The sequence below is a fragment of the Stegodyphus dumicola genome, chromosome 8 (assembly GCF_044657685.1).
Source record: "Stegodyphus dumicola isolate Sdum_Otavi_A_Nest chromosome 8, ASM4465768v1".
NCBI classification, from domain to species: Eukaryota; Metazoa; Arthropoda; class Arachnida; order Araneae; family Eresidae; genus Stegodyphus; species Stegodyphus dumicola.
Window position 1 is genome coordinate 24,483,621 of NC_140775.1, and position 21,125 is coordinate 24,504,745.

The 21,125-nt window shown below is 35.8% G+C and overlaps 1 protein-coding gene across 1 annotated transcript in view; it reads left to right on the top strand.

The window, feature by feature from the left end:
• The window catches only part of LOC118186915 (serine/threonine-protein kinase PLK1-like), a 278,218-nt gene that overhangs the window by 199,256 nt on the left and 57,837 nt on the right, over positions 1-21,125 (top strand). Inside the window, exons 2-3 of the mRNA XM_085821671.1 lie at positions 9,394-9,501; positions 19,042-19,158. Coding sequence (XP_085677797.1) covers positions 9,394-9,501; positions 19,042-19,158 — 225 coding nt within the window. The remainder of the gene's footprint in view (positions 1-9,393; positions 9,502-19,041; positions 19,159-21,125) is intronic.

The following is a 21,125-nucleotide window of genomic DNA, read 5'->3' on the forward strand; positions in this document are numbered from 1 at the left end:
TGTGTTTTCCTCAAATTACAATTTATTCTTTTTACGATTTAAAACTTTTTTTTCTATATGTCTAAAAATTAGACTATGGTACAAAATAACATGTTTCAGCTTATTACTGAGGACACCATACGTTTTAATAAATAAAACATCTTCACAGAGATCTTGAAATCGGTGAAGCTAAAAACGTCTTGGCTAATTGTAGTGACAAATATTTCAAGGCATTGTCAAATTATCATTGGTGATTTTTTGATGAGGCCATACGCTTTCCGCTTTCTCGAAATCAGTAACAGAATCTAGGAATTTACCCCACTGTCACATGTACATGATGTTATTGCAACTAATCTCACTCGTCTGATAGGAAGATTAGATCAAGTCTATGAATTTTAGTGTGGTCGAAAGCGTAGAATTGCATCTGTCTCAAACTTGAGCTTTGAGCACCTTATAGATTACAATACGAATTTGTCCATGATTGTTCAAGTCTGAAGAAGGACCCAGCTTGATTGCCTTCCAGGAAGCTGATTCGAGGATCTCCCATCCCTCTTTCTCAATCACAAAGTCTCAGTACATGTTACTGTGTTTTGTATAAGTTTGTATCTTCATAATTTTGTTTGTATTTCGTTTTATGGAACACTGTTTTTTGGGTTTGTTGTTCATTTTCTTCCGTTTTCAGTTTCATGAAATTGCAAAAAAAAGGTCTTTGCCCTTTTCTGCATTCTGCATTTGATTTTCCCTAATGGAATACATGAGTTTTATCACGATCTATATTTTTCTTCTTACCCCTTGAAAGACAGATTCGGATCATGGAGAAGGGATGGGTGTTTTTAAATGTGTAGTCGTAGTGTCTTTTGTGCCATGAAGGAATTTCGAAAGCCCTTCTCGATAGACTGGTGAGAGGAGAGGAGGGGAGGGGTAAGAGACTTTTGGATCCGTCAAATTGTTCTTCATTAAATATGAGATGAAACTGGCAAACGTGTATTGTCACTTATAAGGTGTTCTGTGCTTTGAATCAACAAGTGATCCCTTTGCATCTTGGCCACGATAACATTTGTAGACCTGATCTGTCTTAGGTTCAGATTTCAAATCGTTGTACTTATTAAATCGTTATACTTATCAAGAGGATTACTTTCTTATTTTTATAAAGGAACGCTTTTCTCCCAGAATTATAAAGGAAGATCTTCCAGAAATGTACAGTACAGAGGCAGGGCCTTCGTCTGATCCAAAAAATGTTTTACAATCCAAATGCAATATCTCAGTAATGTCTCTTAAAGTGTCTCTGGATTTAAAGTGTCTTTAGACAGATAAGAAGATCAAATTATTTATTCAGCTCACATTTATAACGTTGGCACTGCGTAACAACGAATGAGGGAATCAATACGCAGTTGTCATCTGCGTAGAATCTTCACAGGCATAAATGTACAAAACATAGGTTCGATACCGGCATACCACCGACACAAACTGACGCTTTGTCGAATAAATACGGGTAACATTCACACAACATAGAGAAGATTTATAATAAACAAAATCGCATAATCCAAACGGTAAGGATATTAATAAATTATCCATTATCAGTTCCAGCGTAGGATCGAGATCGTTTTTCTGAGTCGCTGATTGGATCCTATGATGGCAGATAAGCTGTTGATCCTACTCAGTCTGTACATTGTGTTGCATTTTTTTCTTGTAGATGGAACAAGATCCGAATTTTTTAGTTGCGTTTTTGATGCTGTGCCGCTAAAGAGGCTGTCGATTATACTCAGTGTTGAGCTTGTACCACTTTTTTTTTTTTTTTTTTTTTTCTGTAGTCAGAACAAGATCGTGTTCAATTTTTTGAGTTCCTGTATTGATACTGTGCCGACAAAAAGGGCTGTCGATCCTGCTCAGTGGAAACCTAGTGCCGCATTTCTTTCTTTTTGAGAGAAAAAAATCGAGACCGTATTTTTGAGTTTCTGTTTTGATCGTATGCCAGAGAGAAGCTCAATGTTCAACTTGTCATCCTGTATCTCAATTTCTTCTTGTTTATAGAGCAAGATCGAGACCGGATTTTTGTGCCAGTGTTGATTTTGTGCCAGCAGAGAGGTTGTCGATCCTACTCACGGTGAAACGTGTGCCGTATTTCCTTCTCGTTGACACAACAGGATCAACACCGATCGAAATCAGTTATTAATTTGTTGTGCCATATGGAGTTTAAGATGCCAGCTCGTCGGAAGAATCTTAACTCCATATGGCAGAATCACCGGACATATGGAGTTAATACAGCCCTGTGGTAATACCTCACCACAGGCCTGTATTAGTGAGATGAGTTCTGTTCAATTACAGCTTGGAACATATTAATGATGAGAGGACACTTCTGATTTACGAAAGATTTGAGCCCAAGCATCGCATTGAGCTATCAGGTAAAGACAAAATTGTAACAGCGTTGTATTGAAGACATAAAAGTTTTCAAAATATGTATCACGATTTCGCTCAGATACCAACATTGCTATTTATATTAATTGCAGGTACCTGCTTTATTTTTCAGAGCAGATTTTGTTTTATTTTTAGGAAATAACCTGAAGATTTTATGGAATTTTTCTGTCTTCCTTTTCGTGTAATAGAAATGCGATATCTTCCTAGAAAGCATTTTACAAAGAGTGACCTTTTCCTTTAAGCAGATAACGTTCCCGTGTTTTGCCTGAATTGAGATAATGTTAACTTTTACATTGAAATTCATGTACTTGTTTGAATAATTCTTATTCTGAATGAAAATCTTAAAAAGCGATTTGGTAATAAAAAAAAATACTGCCACTACTAAAAACCTAAGATTTTATCATAGTACTATCATTTAGGTGAAACGTATTGGTTTATATGTAATGAACAAAAAGAGATGCATAATTAATGCACACATACATGCATTTCTTAAAAGAAGAAAGGATCGTTGGTAGTCAGGGTGCGTGGTATCGCTTGTGGGGAAAGTCACGTGATGTGCATTGATGCGTTTTGGGCAATGCGCACGCGCAAGTTCAAGAACCGAATTACGCCGCAAATGTAACGTGAAAAACTGGCACATGCAATGAGAGGAGCTTATCTGGAAATCGAAGTGATTGGCGTAATTAAAGTAATTCACTGTCATTTTCGGCATCTAACTATTATTTTAAAACTCAGTTGATTAGCGAAGTGTGTAATTTAAGATGTATTCTACTTCCTGCACCCAATGTGTTTAAAAAAAGTAGTAGCGAATTAAAAGCGTTTTTGATTTTGAGAATTAATTCCGTGTATCCTTGGGTCTCATTCGAAAAAGTTTTGCGATGTTGAGTCTATGAATTCTTTTGCCAGTCGTATATTTTATTATGGTTAAGTGTGAGTAGTCCGGTGATTACTATTTCAAATTTCTATTTCTATAGTCCGGTGATTTCTATTTCAAATATCACAGACGGCATGGGCAATCTAGGATTTTTACGGAATAGAAACTGTTAAATGACTGTATGGAAGAAAGATATCCTCACCAAGAGCATGATTTACCCCCCTTTCAGGTTTCGATTCGGAGACTTCTATTTTTGTTGCATAACTCTGGGCTACGATTTTATGAATTAAACTTCGGGTTACATAACAATTTTTCTTATATAAAATATGTTGTATTTTAGTAAGTTGCTTTCACCTTTTATGATAAGAGAAGTCACAGCATTTTTTTTTTTTTTTTGGCTTGAATCAGAAGTATTCGGAATTCGTTTCATTCATTTACCTCCTGTAGCAATTACAATAGAAGTACTGTTCAATGCTCTTCAGCAAATAGGACTGCTAACGTACGTGAAGTAAGTGTCAGAGCAGCATGCAACCTACGATGGCATCGATAGCCAAAGTTCTGAATGCCGCAAAAAAGGGAGACTAATGATAACCTGAAATATTCTGTAAAATATATATATATATATATATATATATATAATAGTTCCAAAAGGGAATATTGTGGCACTCTTGTTGTCTACACAGTCGAAAATTAGACAAATGAATAAATTTTATTGCGACATCGCTTTAATGCAGTCAATAAACTTTCCTGAAGGGTTCAGAGATGCTACTTCATTGCGGCATAGCATTTTATTCAGTTAAAGCACTGCCTCGACGAGGGTATAGACCTCTTTTAATGTGACCACCCTTCTTGTGGATTCCCATATTGCATCTTGTATACAACATTCTCGACAGCTGAACGTAATAGGTCATCAGGAATGTTCAGTACAGCCCGGTTGTGCTTTAAAGTCTTCAAGATCGGAACCTCACCAAGAGAAACTTCGGACTTCAAATAACCCCTCAAGAAAAATTCAAATGGGATTAGATCCGAGGTGCAAGGGGCAAAAAGTAAAGTGATAGTGCAACAGCCTTCTGTAAAGTGATAGTGCAACAAACAGCCTTCTGTAAAGTGATAGTGCAACAACCTTCTGTAAAGTGATAGTGCAACAAACAGCCTTCTGTAAAGTGATAGTGCAACAGCCACTGACCGATAGACCAATGGTGGGTGAGGCTTCATCCTGCATAAAAGTTACCTTATCCAAGAACTGCCTCTGCTGAAGTTGTGGAATGAAAAAACTATTCAGCATATCGTGATACCTTTGCACGGTAATGGTACAGATCTGTGGTTCTGTTCGAGTTATGTTCTTTAAAAGATGGCCATATGGTGGAATCTGCTGTGAAGGCCACACCAAACAGTGACTGACTTCACAACAGATTTAATGCTGTGGTAAAATGCACTGTGTGTCCTGATCTGCACGGGGCTGCTCAGATATCCGAATTAATCAATTATGAATGTTAACTGTCCGATTTAGGTGAGTGTATTTTCTTCTCGCAGAATTATCCATGGCCAAGCACTGTCGACTTCCATCATGGCAAGAAATATCAGAGCAAATACTACCCATTTATCATACTAGTTGTGTTTTAATTCTAGAAGTAGAGAACTTTCTGGCAAGACTCGTGCCATCGGAGATTTAATCCAATTGTTGCGTTACTGCTCAACACTGCTTCTGCCAGCAATGTTCCCATGGGTGCCGTCAACGATTGCAGTCACGCCATCAATAACTGTCTGTTCTGGTACCAGTTTTCACCCTCTACAAAACAAAACTGCCGACCGACAATTTTTTTTTTTTTTTTTTTTTTAGTATCATGCTTTATGTTGCATTAATTAATTGAAGGCCTTTACGCAAGTTCTTGCGGCTTCTAAACTCACGAAGAGTGGCGACTACGTTTAATTAGTGAAGATAAAGCAACTTAACAAGCAACGCGCCCTGAAGTACAGTGCGACGCATGTTGAACCCCCCACCTAACATTCGGAATTTCCTTCAGTACTTCACCCTTATCTATACAAACTGAATTACTAGAGTTGCTGCCGTTTGAGTAACTGTGCGTTTGCATTTTAAAATTTTACCTGCGCTTCATGCAGATTTTCAGCTGAGTAGACAACATCTTCACATTTATCCCTATCGGCACTTTCGGAACTAATTAATTTTGTTATTCGCAGAATCTTTTTTTTTCCCATGTCTTCCAAACTAGATGGTTTCTCAGCTGATATATCGAGTTCCATATAAATCTATGTAGTGTCGTTTAAAAACAAATACCCTTTACATGTTTGGCAAATGCAGATAAATAGATATAAATATAATTAAATACAATAAAGTAATAATTTTATTTAATAATTATGTAATATTCATGCGATTTAATAATATAACATACACGAATTTAACTTACAAAATTATAAATTCTGAAAAATATATGTGTGATGACTTGCATGAGAAGAACTTTGGGGATGTTATAAATGGTGATGGCATGTAGAATGCGTAGTTTCAATCAAATGCAGCCGCCGTGACGATTTAACGTATTGTTTACTTTATTCAACCTATCTTTAGGAAGGTTCAAAATGTCATTCAGACCTAATATAACTTTTGTTTATTTCATTTTATTTAAACTTTTGTGAATTTTATTTTATTAATTTTATTTTATCTAAGTTATATGTTAATTGAACTACGAAAATGATATTTTATTATTTTATTGTTTACTCTTGAAAATGCCTGAAGAAATTGTTTCTACTAAGAAAGGGGAGTGAAGACGTCACCGATAAATGGGTAGCGGCCCCTGAGGAGACTTATACGTCACCCATTATGAATGCAAGAGCATTCAAAGTGTTGAGCAATGAATCGTGTTATTTCTGTATGAACTGATTTCCGAGAAGAGCGTTCCGTTGTAAACGGAATTGAAATTGAAGTGCTTATTTATGATATTTCACTGATGTGGAACAGCTTAGACTATAGGTTAGCAAAGCGCAGGCGAAAATTGGCTAGTTGGGTTTGCTTTGTCCCTGGAAGGCGAATTATTTAAATAAAGATCTTGTGTTGAGCAAAGAAAGAATCATTTTGTTTCTATATAAACTGCGCAACGGTGACTTATTAAGTAGTTCTGGATCCCTTCACTTCACGGAAATATTTGGCCTAACTTAATTTGCCAGTTTGGCATCACCTTATTACTGGAGTAAAGGACGAAACACTTTCGTATTTATTTATTAATTATTGTTCATTGAACAAGAGTTGGTTTGTTCCCCTTGAAAAGTCAACTAATTTCCGATCAATGGCAATGATTACTTGCTTTTAATTTAATTTCTTTTTCCAATTGAAATTTTGTTATTCATGATTTAATTCAAGTTCCCGTAAAACATTTTTAACAATTTACATCAAAGTTACTTTAAAACAATTTTAGGAATTAAACTTACTATCTATGGGTTCCCTCTTTTTGATACTTCTACTAAAATTAATATTACGAGATAATATCTCCTAAATTTAATTAAAGTAGAATTATCTTAAAAGAGTGAATCCATACTAGTAAGTTATATTTTGAAAGATGTTTTGAAGTAACTTGAAAGTAAAATGTTAATAATGTTTTAACGGGACTGGAATTAAATCATCATGAAGAACAAAATTTCAATTGTAAAAGGAATAAATTAAAGGCACGAATTAAAATAATGCATGTAATCATTGTCATTGATCGGAAATTAGTTGACTTTTTAAGGGGAACAAACCAACTCCCGTTCAATGAACAATAATTAATAAATAAATACGAAGGTGTTTCGTCTTTACTCGAGCAATAAGGCTAAGCCCAATCGGCAATTCAAGTCAGGCCAAACACTTCCGTGAATAGAAGGGATAATGAACCAATGCTGATATTCAAAGAACTTATTCCTATGAAGCATTTTAGCCAATTCAGTTTTGAGTGAAAAGCAATTTCTGCAGTGAATTTCGAAAAAACTCGAGTAACCGTCCCCCGACACCCTCGTGTTTATTATTTGAGTTCAATATTATTTGTAAAAATTAAACATTGGAAATTGTCATTATGAAATAGAATTCAAAGTGTAAAGTTGAAATAAACGTTAGAAGATTACGAAATATAAGATAAATAATGCAAACTTTGTAAAAACAAATCAAAAATAATACAAAAATAAAAATATAATTAGAAAAGTGAATGTACATGAAGATATAAAGGCCAGAAAAAGTATTAATTAACTTACGTTCTTTCTAGTGAGGAGTCGGCAAAGTGTTCTCTTCGCGTCTGACTCAGAAGTGTAGTGTTTCCGAAAAATTCTTAGCGAAAGCGGGGGGCTTTGAGTAATATCAGTCGGTAAGACTTGTGTGAAGTAATTTATGGTAGTGGGTGGGACTCGGAATTCTTGAGGGATGTATTCTGTGGAGTTCTTATTTCAGTGAAACCGTCTGTTAAAATTTTTTTGAAAGTACTAGTGAATGGAAATTAATTCATTTCTGGCTAATTGTTGAGTCAAAACGATTAAGAATTTAAGAAAGGAAAAAAAGATTTTCACTGTCAAAGAGCTATTTGACCGACGAAAGACCATGAAATAGGCCTTTAGCAACAGCATAGTAACAGCATAAGTCTGAAGACAATTAGCTTTTTACAATATATACAACTGAGTAATTACACTATATACAAATCCTTCAATTATTCAAAGCCCCCGCTGCCGCTAAGAATTTTTCGGAAACACTACACTTCTGAGTCAGACGCGAAGAGAACACTTTGCCGACTCCCCACTAGAAAGAACGTAAGTTAATTAATACTTTTTCTGGCCTTTATATCTTCATGTACATTCACTTTTCTAATTATATTTTTTATTTTTATATTATTTTTGATTAGTTTTTACAAAGTTTGCATTATTTATCTTATATTTCGTAATCTTCTAATGTTTATTTCAACATTACGCTTTAAATTCTATTTCATAATGACAATTTCCAATGTTTAATTTTTACAAATAATATTGAACTCAAATGCATAAACACGAGGGTGTCGGGGGACGGTTACTCGAGTTTTTTCGAAATTCACCGCAGAAATTGCTTTTCACTCAAAATTGCATTGGCTAAAATGCATCATAGGAATAAGTTCTTTGAATATCAGCATTGGTTCATGATCTCTTCTATTCACGGAAGTGTTTGGCCTGACTTGAATTGCCGATTGGGCTTAGCCTTATTGCTCGAGTAAAGACGAAACACCTTCGTATTTATTTATTAATTATTGTTCATTGAACGGGAGTTGGTTTGTTCCCCTTGAAAAATCAACTAATTTCCGATCAATGACAATGATTACATGCATTTAATTTAATTCGTGCCTTTAATTTATTCCTTTTACAATTGAAATTTTGTTCTACATGGTGATTTAATTCCAGTCCCCGTTAAAACATTATTAACATTTTACTTTCAAGTTACTTAAAAACATCTTTCAAAATATAACTTACTAGTATGGATTCAATCTTTTAAGATAATTCTACTTTAATTAAATTTAGGAGATAATATAATCAATTAATCAATATTATTTAGTAAATAAATTATTATTTAATTACTTTACAGCAATTGCGCAAGTAGTAGTAACTTGTTTTCGCACTAAATGAATTTAAGATCATACAACATTTTATATATATGTAATGGGTATAATAATTTTTAAAATAAATGTATTGAGATCGAGAGCACGCATAAAATGTTAGATTTCGTAATTTTTATAAAATATATTTTTTTAAATTTAAAATTGCGCAATAGTATATACTTTATTTAAAACATTTTTGAAACTAGAAGTATGTGTACACGATCAATCCTCTATCGAGCATTGATCGTGGACCAGTATAAAGGCCAGATAAGAAAATTTATGGACACGATGTGTATGTTTTAAATCTGAAGTCGATCAAAATGCGCAAAGTAAATAAATATTTTGCGCCCGCAGAAATTTCATTGCGCAATAGCTGCGAAACTGTTGATATTTTTTTTTTAACTTTGATCATCTCAAAAATAGAACTTATTTGTGCCATTTTGTAATCTTTGCTATTTTTTTGTATGTTTTCTTTTTATAACCGGGTATTTGTATTAGTTTCTCATTCGTTACGTTCTGTTTTGTTAATTTCAGGGTGGATTCGCTCGTGTTCACGAGTTGACAGATCTGACGACGAGCCAAGTGTATGCCGGTAAAATCATCCCCAAGAGCAGGCTCACGAAACCGCATCAGAAAGAGAAGGTAAAGAATATTCTTCTTGGATTTGTTCCATTTCAATCCAAATGAATATTTTGGATATGCTCCACTTCCGTGGAAAGGGATGAAATTTGGGTCGAGAACTAAATAGCTCCCCTTTCCTCACCAGAGTTTGCTTAACTTAAATTCTTATTCGAGTATGAAATTCGAACAGATGATGCCTTTCACTTCTTTTGTGTTTGTTCTGGCAAAACTGTCGCTTGTTGGAAAAGATGGATGTCGTGTTGTCTTTCTGGTAATCTGTTACAAGAACAAATGTAGTTCTTGTAACAGATTACCAGAAAAATCTAATTTAAGGAAGAACGACGAAAAGTAAACCAGAACTTTCGTAAACAATGCGGACATAGGACAAAGTAGTATTACGAAACTAATCGTTTTGCTGTATGAGGGGGCGGTGATTGTTTTCTTGATCGTAATATTCGGGGATTAACCAATCGTGTTTCTTCGTAAGGGGGAGTGCTAATTTTTCTCTGACGGAGAAAAATCTGTTTTTGACAGTTTCGTTGTAATTTTTGGCCGTAGTAATCATGTAATAAAAATATAAAAAGAAACCTTAATTATTTTAATTGAAAATTCATATCAGGATTTTAACCGATTGGTATATGCAAGTACAGCATTAAGTATGACTAAAATATTGTTTTAGGCTTTACTGTTCTAAAATTAAAGATGTAGAGACATTAGGTGTTTTTAAAGCAGGACTACATGAAATATGATTATTGCCTTTGCCGAGACTTGAACCTGGACTTCTCGAATATGCGCCGAGTGTGCTACCGTTACACCACGAAGACATGCAGAAAAGAGGGAAAAAATGCATTACATATTCCTCCTTTTAAAGGGCGACAGGGGATTAGGGAACTTAATCGCCAAGTTCTGGTGGTGAAGAAGCATCATCTACTACCTTTTTTAGTTCGGGCGCTACTTTCTTTCTTTCCACCGACAGCGAGGCAGCCGGTCCACTGGGGCAGTTAACATATCGGCCAAATAGTCCCGCTGATGGAAATAACTTCATCAACATAACACACTTTGGTACATATTGTGCTCAAGACGAGTGCTGGGGGCAGTGCAAACAAATGCTGGACGAGACGATAGCGTAGTGATGGAAGAAGGGTGCACTGCGGGTGAGAAGAACAATTTCAGTTACATATTTACAGAGTTATGGATAGGTGGTTACAAAGCATCCACAACATGAACCATAAATGAGCCATAAATGAATATATGAGCAATTAACAGAGTGACTGATAAAACAGTAAAAATAATATCTAAAATAGGGCTAAATACTAAATAGCAATACTAAAAATAATAATAAGTAAAATACTAAAAAGCGAAAAAATACATAAATTAAAAAAAAGGCAAAACAGTGAAAACAATACATAAAATAAGGCAAAATACATATAATTCAAGGTTCATAATTTAGTGTTTACAGTTCAAGGATATAAGTATATACAGGGAATAAGGTTCGGGTTCGGACGCTACTGTAGAGACAGGGTATTTTGAAGCAGGAAACACGAAAAATGAGCAATGCACTCGCCGGAACTCGAACCTCGACCTCTCGACTACGCGCCGAATGTGCTACCGTTACACGACAAATGCATTTTGCAAATGCATGCATAAAGGAGGGAGAAAGTACCTTATAAAGAAACTATTATTCACTTGCATAAAGTGGTTTAAATTTATTTACTTTAGTTACATTAAGTAATTATAAAAGCCACATTAATACTTCTTGAGGAATTTAAAGTTCTTGGTCTTGGACATTATCTGACTCCTCCTCCTTGCACTTTTACAACTCCAATTTCAGCAATAAGTTCCCATAGTTGTAAATGGACGGATCATTTTAAAATATTTAAATTGTAATAGCTGATACAGCCAACTTGTAACAACTATATTGTAGCAGTTCTTTGTTTTCATGGTTCTGATACTGGCGACTAGTGTTGCTGATTTTATGAGTTTTCGTAGTGTAATAGGGACGAATTTCCTGCTATGACCATAGATAGCCGAAGACTATCCGACATGGCTAAACATTTACAAGCTTTTTTCTTTTTATCGTAAATGATTTTAAGTACTACTTATTTCGAGAAAATATTAGGTTTTTCAGATCTTCTGGATCTAATCCCGCATATGATATATTTTCTATTGGTTCTAGACTAAAATGGCCCTAGAGTCTTTGCAATTCTTGCAGTGGGCCGCAAAATTTTAAAGGCATCGAGCGATAAAGAGCCTTAGCATTCGCATTCTTTATCACAATAATTGTTGTAAAATATATAGCCTTCCTTATGGGGGGGAGGAAGAAAGAACTCAGAAAAAACATCATCAAAGTCATGAATATAGTAGCAAACATAGGCATAGATTTAGGCCATCCTTGATGAAGAATTCCTGCATCTGGAAAAAAAACCCCAATACGTCAACAATTATTTTTTCCCTTCAGGTCCCTTTTGGACGTACAAAACGTTCATTAAATTAGTTTCCAATCACAAGATCTGTTATGAGCTACGTTCCAGGGCGCTCATCATAGCAAGCATTCCATCGACATAAGTCCAAGAGTCTGAGATATATTATGAATTCTTTTTCACAAATTTGTTCAAACATTAATGCTGGAGAAGTGCTGAACCCTGAAAAAAAAAGTCTAGCTTCAAGAAGTTGCAGTCGAAGGACAACATCTGTTGACTCCTCTGTAAAAACAGTGGTGCCCTCGCTTGGTATAAGCTATCAACTATCATAATGATTGTTCTGATAATTCCAACTAAGAGGATGCCTCGGAGATTACAAGAGAAATTAAAGTTTCCAGGCTATTTTATCTATTAACAGTAGGCATGAGACATTCGAATCTTACATTAAATCGTGGGAGTAAAACCAACGAAAGACAAGACATATGCCTAGGTGAGAATAAAGAATGCCCCCCCCCAGGACTCGTACCTGGACCTCCCGAATACGCGCCGAGATACTACCGTTACACACCAAGGCATGCAGGAAGGAGAGAGAAGATACCCCTTTTTTAAAGGGCAACTGGGAAGGAAGAGATCCATTCGCCAATTCCTGGTGTTGAGGAATTATCATCCACCACCTTTTATTTAGAGTGCCATTTTCATTAGGTTATTTTGAAGCAGGAGACAAGGAAAATGAGCAATGACCTCGCCGAGACTCGAACCTGGAGCTCTCGAATACGCGCTGAGTGTTCTACCGTTACACCACGAAGGCATACTGGAAGAAGGGAGAAAATTAAACATGTTTCAGTAAATGCAGGTTTCAGATTTTGCTTTAGTCAAAAACTTTTAATGTTAAGAAAAAGCGTTTTCCCCTCTTACGTGTCTTCTTCTCTTTCTCCTTATTATTTATTGCTTTGTAAGAGAGTGTTTTAGGATTCGGATTCGAAAAAAATTAGAATTCATCCATTCTTTCTAATCAATAAAATCCATAGCTAGGTCGTTAAAATCTTCAAACCTGTTGTAGTTTTTGCCTTTTTCGAAAAATTACCGAGTGATTAATGACACGCCAACTAAGTAGCTTCCTAGAAGAAAACGAAAACTGGGGTATGATCCATCCTTTGTTGCATTTTAAGAAGCAGTGCAGTTGAATTGTCGGAAGTGTTTCTGCTTTATTAAGCCTATACGCCAATTTTCATCGTTTTTTTTATTGGATTTTGCTAAGTTACAGGTTGCAATTTAGATCAAAATAATATAACTTCAAAGTTTAAATTAAAATAATCCTACTAAAGTTTTAACTTTTTGAATGTGAAACACCAAATATCGAAATTTTACCAGTCACTTAAATTTGGCATGCATCTTTTGTATCCACCATCCTTGAATTCATTCTTAAAACTGTCGTCCAATGCAATTCTGTACAGTAATATACCAAACATTATATAAAGAGCATAATTAAGTTTAATGATGCGTTTTAAAAGTTTAAAAGTCAAAAGAATTTCATAATGCTTCTAAGACTAGATTCGCATCACCGATGATTTTAAAGAGCAAAATTATTCTGCGTTTAGAGAGCGCAGAGCATTATGGATTAATTTTCTGCATCAGTGCTATTTTATTTTATAACCTCCATTAAAATATTTATGCATAACTTTTATTTATTTATTTTTTGTTTGTTTATATGAATGAGTCTATTCTGAACATAATTTCTGTATAAATAATGTAAGTTATTGGTTCACTTACCGAGAAAGGGCGTAAACGGGCCATTTTTGTTAAATAATCAACTGGGTGCTTCTGAAAGTCAAGTATACACCTCTGCTTGACAGTAGAAAGTAATTGAATAAGATGAAGTATTTTTATTTATATACTGTTGCGTGCGTACGTGTTCCTTATTGATTCTATGCGCGCAGAACTGAGGGTAACTTCATAAAATTTATTTACCCCCTTTTACCCCCAAGAAAAACACTTTATAGTTCTGGAACTTTACACAAAAATACTCATAGAGCTCTTCTCAGTGTCATAGAGCACAATCGGTAGATACACTTCAAACTACTAAGAACGTTAGGCACAACGCAAAGCAAAGCGCATCTAAAAGGCGAAGCTCTCATCGATATCTCAATACTCCGAATTTAGTTCTGAACTAACAACTACTACTTCGAAACTGATGTTCTCTCCGGTATTATATTCTTTTCTTAGGCCGTCGAGAAATCTCTAATATCTTTCACTTCTATAAATTTCTAGAAGGCATATGCCGGATACGGTTACGGCTACATATGGAGATCAATTACAGTTATTCAATTACAATACCAATTGCAGTTATTATGGGAACGGTAAGAGCCAAGTTTGGCAAGTTGTGAGGATTTCTCGCCAAATTTGGCGACAAAAATTAGTCGTCAAAACCGTCGTCAGCTTGGCGGTATCTCGCCGATTCAGCGAAATAGCCATTTACCTCAGTGTTAAATAGACTTGCCCCTTTTATCTTATTTTTCCGGCAGAGCTTCATTTTTTAAACATAATTCGTAACAATAGAAATGTAGAATAGTTGACCAATATGAATACTTTCAGTTGTTTTCGCAGACGTCTTATCTTGCCATTTTCCTACCGCCTACAAAGCTATAGCAAACTTCACTAATAATGACAGTAGTTCTAGAGTAATATTAGGTGTACTGATATGTATGTTACACATACAGTGAATGGACAAAAATATGGAAACACCTTGTGAAATGCATGTTTGAAAAGAAAGATTGATTTTAATGAAATATGTATGATTTTAATGAAATATGTAGGTGGCGCTGGCGTTTTTGACTACTGACGCCACCTATACAACTTCATAAATGTGCTAAACAGTTCAGTTGTTGTCGGAGTACTGTTATGTGAGGTTGTCATTGCATTATGTCAGAGTTAACAGACTTCGAACGTGGGCAAATTGTTGGAGCACGTATGGTAGGTGCTTCCGTAAGCAAGGTAGCCGAGGTGTTTAGTGTTTCAAGAGGTACTGTATGGAAGATTTATTCCGCATATTTGAAAAGCGGAAAAACATCATCTGCTAAATCACAGCGCGGACGAAAGTGTGTCCTGAGTGATCGTGACAGACGATCATTAAGGGCAATTGTGACGAAAAATAAGAAGACCACAGCTGCAAAAGTTACTGCTGAAATGAATGTTGTGTTACCGAACCCTGTGAGTACCAAAATAATTAGAAGGGAGCTTCATAAACAGGGAATTGCTGGCCGTGCTGCAATTGAGAAGCCACTCATCAGTGATGCTAATGCCCGTAACAGAAAAAGGTGGTGTTTAAGTCATAAAGCCTGGACTATAGAGCAGTGGAAGCGAGTAATATGGTCTGACGAGTCTTCTTTCACATTGTTTCCCACTTCTGGCCGAGTTTACGTCTGGAGAACGCCATCTCAAGCCTATAATACAGACTGCTTGTTGAGTGAAACATGGCGGGGGTTCTGTTATGGTTTGGGCAGCCATATCGTGGTTCTCTGCTAGCCCCATGATAACTGTGTCAGGGCACATGGCTGCCAAGACTTATGTGAACATTTTGGCCGATCAAGTTCATCCCGTGGTACAAACTTTGTTCCCCGATGGTGATGGTATCTTCCAAGACGACAAAGCCCCTGTTCACACAGCTCACATTGTCCAGGACTGGTTTTCTGAGCACGAGGATGAGTTGGCCCATCTCCCCTGGCCACCACAGTCACCAGACCTGAATATTATCGAACCTTTGTGGTCTACATTGGAACGGAAAGTGCGTTCTCGTTATCCACCGCCAACATCGTTATCTGAACTTGCCACCGTTTTGCAGGAAAAATGGTATAATATTCTTTTGACAAACATACAGGAACTGTAGTTATCCATTCCGAGAAGACTGCTAGCTGTTTTGGATGCCAACGGGTTTCCTACACCATATTAAGCAAAGAAACATGTTTTTTTTAAGGTGTTTCCATATTTTTGTCCAACCCCTGTATTATTTCATGCTTTGCTGAGTCTTAAGTGAAAATAATCCATTGGAGCTTCAAATCGAAACACAAAAATCGTGGTCACTCTGCAGTATTTGCCATCTTCAGATTGTGATGCATTTCACATTATCAAAAAACTGGTGTGTTTTATTCCATTATGACACTGTAATGAATTATCGCAATCCCCTTGCGTGCTCTTGTGGTGTAACATACACACGCATGCAAATACACAGCATGTTCAGATGGCAGTTGAAAGATCTGCTTTTAGAATCTCGGAAGAGCATAGCTGAGTTTTCGTGTTTCTTTACTCTGAAAACAAAAGCCAAATGTCTGTGTACCCTCATTATTTTTTCGTGTCATTTGAATCTTTGTTTGATTGTAACGACTATTCTTAGTTTCTTCACAGCTAAAGTTCCTTAAATCCGTTTAATTTAGAGAAAAGTGTACTCACAAGTACGTACCGTATATTTACCACATTTTAGTATCACAGCATTCAGTAACAAGAATTATTGACCATAGGCTTTTCGAATTATTTTGGCTTAATACCATCGTTATTGAATTGCATTTTTGCAAAGAAAAAATAAAAATGCATATCGAAGAGCCGGGGAAGCGCCACTTAATGACTGGGCCCTTCAATTTGCAACATGTTTCTTCCAAAAAATTCTGCTTCTTGCTTCCCTTTTGCATTTAGGAGTTATAGGATGTTGTTGCATTCGAAGTGTGAAAGTGGTCTAGTTGTCTTTTAGGATATCTTAAGCGGAAACGTTAAATCGACTGTATGTCCTAGTAGGAAAGTGTATTTACATTTTAACCTCAGAAAACCCTTCCTTGAACAAATACGTTTAGCCCGAAGGGCGTCTGGTCTGGTGTACCCTATCCGTATCTAATGGCAGGCAACACTTTTTGAACATCATGAAAAACTTCAATAATTGCAAGCTGAGGGTTAATAGTCCAAGTAAAACTTGAAGATTTCAAATACGTTTAAGAGTAGGCAAAAGTTCTGGTATCAGCGGGCTTCGAGAAGTCAATCAGGTTATGAGAGAAATATGAAAGAGCTTCAAAAACTTTCAGTCGTGCGCTCTGCGAAGAGGTACGAGCGATAATCTCATGAAAAGTAACCAGAGAGTAAATTTGGCGATTTATGAAGCTTTGGTTAATATGTGATGGAGGAAAAAACGCTCGTTTGTGAAGTAATTCAGAAAATACATATTACATTGCTTATATATTACGACATCTGCCTAACTATTCATTAAATTGACTTCGAATTTTTAAAAAGTGACTCAATATTTTAAAAAAAGTCCAGCATCTTATGTCACATTCAGAGCTTTCGTTTTTCGACAGCAGCACTTCTGCAGCTACAAATAAGATACCATTTCCTTTCCTACTGCGCAGCATGCGAGCTATTTTTCTCCATTACAGTTCGCCAAAACTTCCTAAATCGCCGAATTTACTAGCAGCTTGCGTTTCTTAAGGAGAAAATGGAAATACATGCTGGGATTCGAACATCTTATTACTTAACATACTTACTGGGCATCCTACTACTTAACGCAACGAAAGGATGTATTTCAGGTATAACGCGATAATTCGTAAGACCATTACGAGTCCAGGTGGTGTTGAATTATGCTGTTGTTCTTTCAAATAGTCTGACACTTGCAACTTTACATTCGTCGCGAACAGCCAATACTCGTAGACCATTTAACTGCCTCGTCACCTAAAAGATTGATTACACCACGGAGGGTCACGATTTGACACTCATGAGAACGAGAATGTTCCGCCCCGGAGGTACTTCAGTGGACTGGTCGAGGGACTTTACCCCTCTTCCTCTGCTGCCAATTCTCTCAATGAGACTTTCAGCTTGGTGCTCCCATGCCGCACATACATTGTACATTTTTATAAACAACCAAGCTTTGTCTGGGCTTTGTCGAACCAAGCTTTGTCGAACCCGAGCAAAGTGATATACCAGCGCTAACTCCATTACCAGTCAGGGCGGTCAGCTTTTGAATTATCATTCACTCCATTTTAGTTCGAGGGTCGCTGTAGAGACTATCAACTTTTTACGAAGCTGGAAATACGAAAAATCAGCTTTATCGTCCCCTGGGCTGAAACAAGTCTTCCAATTGCTAGCTGGGCGTACTAACCACTTTCACTACGAGATCACGTACGGGAAAATGTGGTAATTGTAATAAATAATTACAGTCTTGTTAAACCAGGAATAAAAATATAGTAGTACCTCAATATACATCATCAATCCTTTCTAAATCCTTCGACTTATACCAGACTGGACGTAAGCAAACAACTTTTTCCAATAAGAAATAAACAGAAAATAATGAATTTGTTGTTATAAAAATAGCCTATTGCTGTAATAGTAACACTTCTGAATATTAAAATACAAATGCGCTGGATGAAGTATAATACTGTGTATAATACTAAAATGAAAATTTACCAAACTTATTTATCTCATTTCTTCTGCAAGGTTTTTTTCTTGGACCTGTTGAGGATCCCTAGTTTTCACTTTTGCTAAATATCTTCACATTAATCATTTAACAGCGTCTTTGTTTTTAAGAATTATAGATACCGTCTTCTCAACATAACGGTATGCAACAGCCAAATCTCAGTTACGCATGGCATCTTCATATTTTTTCGCCTCCAAGGTGATCCTTACAACTTTCTTCATTGCTTGACTCTTCTCATTAACGTTCTTAAAACACATCGGTAAAGAATTTATATATATATATATATATATATATATATATATAAAAATACGTGAAAAAACACAAAATTACGCTAAAATTCATAGTTATAGAACCAGTTGTTTACTAAATAGTAACAACAGACGTCGTGACTGTAATGGGCAGTCGTAACATTGTCTCGGAAGAGGTAAAGAAGGGTAGTTCGCGCAGTCGTGACTCAACGAACTTCGAGTCAAAGCGAACATTTAGCAGAGGTACCACTGTATACGATAATGTATTCCTATTTCTCTATGTAAGAAATCGATAGAATGGACTACATTTCGTGCTTTCGAGGACTGCCAATCAGCTTGTTTTATTCTAACAATGAAGTACAATATGAATTCTTTATAATTGCCTTTTCCTGGAAGTGTTTGATGGATCACGTGAATTGACAGTTTACGTTTCTTTTTTTTTTTCCAGATCCTGCGGGAGATAGATCTCCACCGGCAACTACAACATAAGAATGTTGTCCGTTTCCATCATTTTTTCGAAGATGAGCATAATGTCTACATCATCCTTGAGAACTGTTCTAGGAAGGTGAGTAGCCTACTCAGACCTCCTCCTCCTACTGCGGATTTGTTTGTTTTCACCCTAATTGCCGCTTTCCGTGTGGCGGTACTTTTAGAGGTCTCTCTCTTGTTTATGCGATGGCAAATAGTGAAAGGGAAAAGAAGCGTTCTGGAGAGCAATCCGAAATCACGCACAAGGGATTCAATATCTGAGCTTCTACTTGAGATGAGATTTTGTACTTGACATTTAAGAGAAGTTATTGCCAATTGGAGGGCTTGGAGAACGCATTGCATTAAAATTTGGTTTAAAAAAGTTTTTAGTATTTATCAATGAAGCTTTTGTATTTTAGTAAATGCAGGGTGGGCCAAATAAGACTAATGTTAAACAAGGATAACTCTTGTAATAATAATTTATTTTGATTAATAATTTATACATTAAGTATATTTTATGGAAATTATGTATGAGATGTGACATCAGACAAATGTCTACCATTTTTCTCGATACAGAGATTGGCTCTTCCTACCGCGTTTTCCACTACACCACGTGATGTTTCTGGTGGAAGGCTCAGTATTTCGTCTCGAAATACTCTGCTTCAGCTCTCTAATAGTCTCTGGTTTATTAAAATACACTTTGTCTTTTAAATATATCCATAAAAAAGGATTCTGCTCCTCCATTGGCCGGAAAAGTTTTCAATAATTGTTCTGTAAGAAGCTCCGGAAATCATTTCCGGCATTCCATCCTCATTCTCGAAGAAATATGAGCCGATAACTCTATTGGCCATAACGCCGCACCAAACAGTAGACTTGAATTAAAATATTGCCGGTATTTACGCTGCGTCATAACAATTGATCGTATACAAGAATAGAAAAACTCGGTAATTTTAACGCGTTGTTTTGTACTGTATGGTTCCATAATAAATTTCCAAGAATTCAATTATAACCTAGAAAAAAAAAAAAAAAAAAAAAAAAATTATATCGAAAAATTAAAAGTTATTTGTGTTTAGCACTGGTAGGTCTTATTTGGCCCACCCTGTATTTATTTATTTATTTTATATCCAGCCTTTCCACTCACCTCGAAAATCCTGAATTTGGAGAAAATATGAACGTTTTTTAAAAAGGTGAAGGAAAATCAAAGTTTTTCTAAACCCTTAGAGTAGTTATAATATAGACCAATCCTCTCAAATAATTAAAATTTCACGTTCACTACGCAAAAAAAAAGAGGGGGGAATAACTACTATTTGCTTATTGCTGAAAGTATCCCTACAATAGAAGGATTTTAGAAAAAAATAAGAAATCAGTAAGAATTGATAGAATAGATTTTGAATTAGAGAGGTATTATAAGGTAATAATAATAATCATCTCAACCCACAGTCCTCTTCCATTAGTGGGCTGTTTTACACTTTTCTGTTTAGAAATGTAATTGTTTTACAGGGTGACCAAAAAGTTGCGCCCATCAAAATTTTAAAACCTGTAGAAATTCTATAATAAATATTAATGGCAAATTGTTCCTATGGATGACACCGCGATACTGTTCCAAGCAATTATAACATCAGAAATTTCATTTGCAATTTATGTTGCTAAATTTAAAAACTGTTTGTTTGGTCAAGATGGAGATCAACTTGTTTCAATCAGAACGGATTTTTATGACTGACACTTTCTCACACAAGGGTTATAGGAGTATTTAAAGAGAAGCTCTTAAATATTTCGTGAACCTATAAGGTAATGATTTTCTATCTGTGCTCGGACAAAATGGACAAAATGAAGTCAGGATTACAATGTTGCAGTTACCCCCTTCCCCCAAAAGGGTGAGAAAGGTTATAGCAATGAATTTAATGCGTTGCGAATGCTCAAGCACAAAAAATCGATCTTCGTGGTTAAATATCATGATCACCTTGCAGGAAACAGACAGTTTTTAAAGCTGACAGCATAAATTAAAAATGATATACTATTACTTGTAACGATATAGGAATGTTAACGAGTGAAGCAATTAGAGAT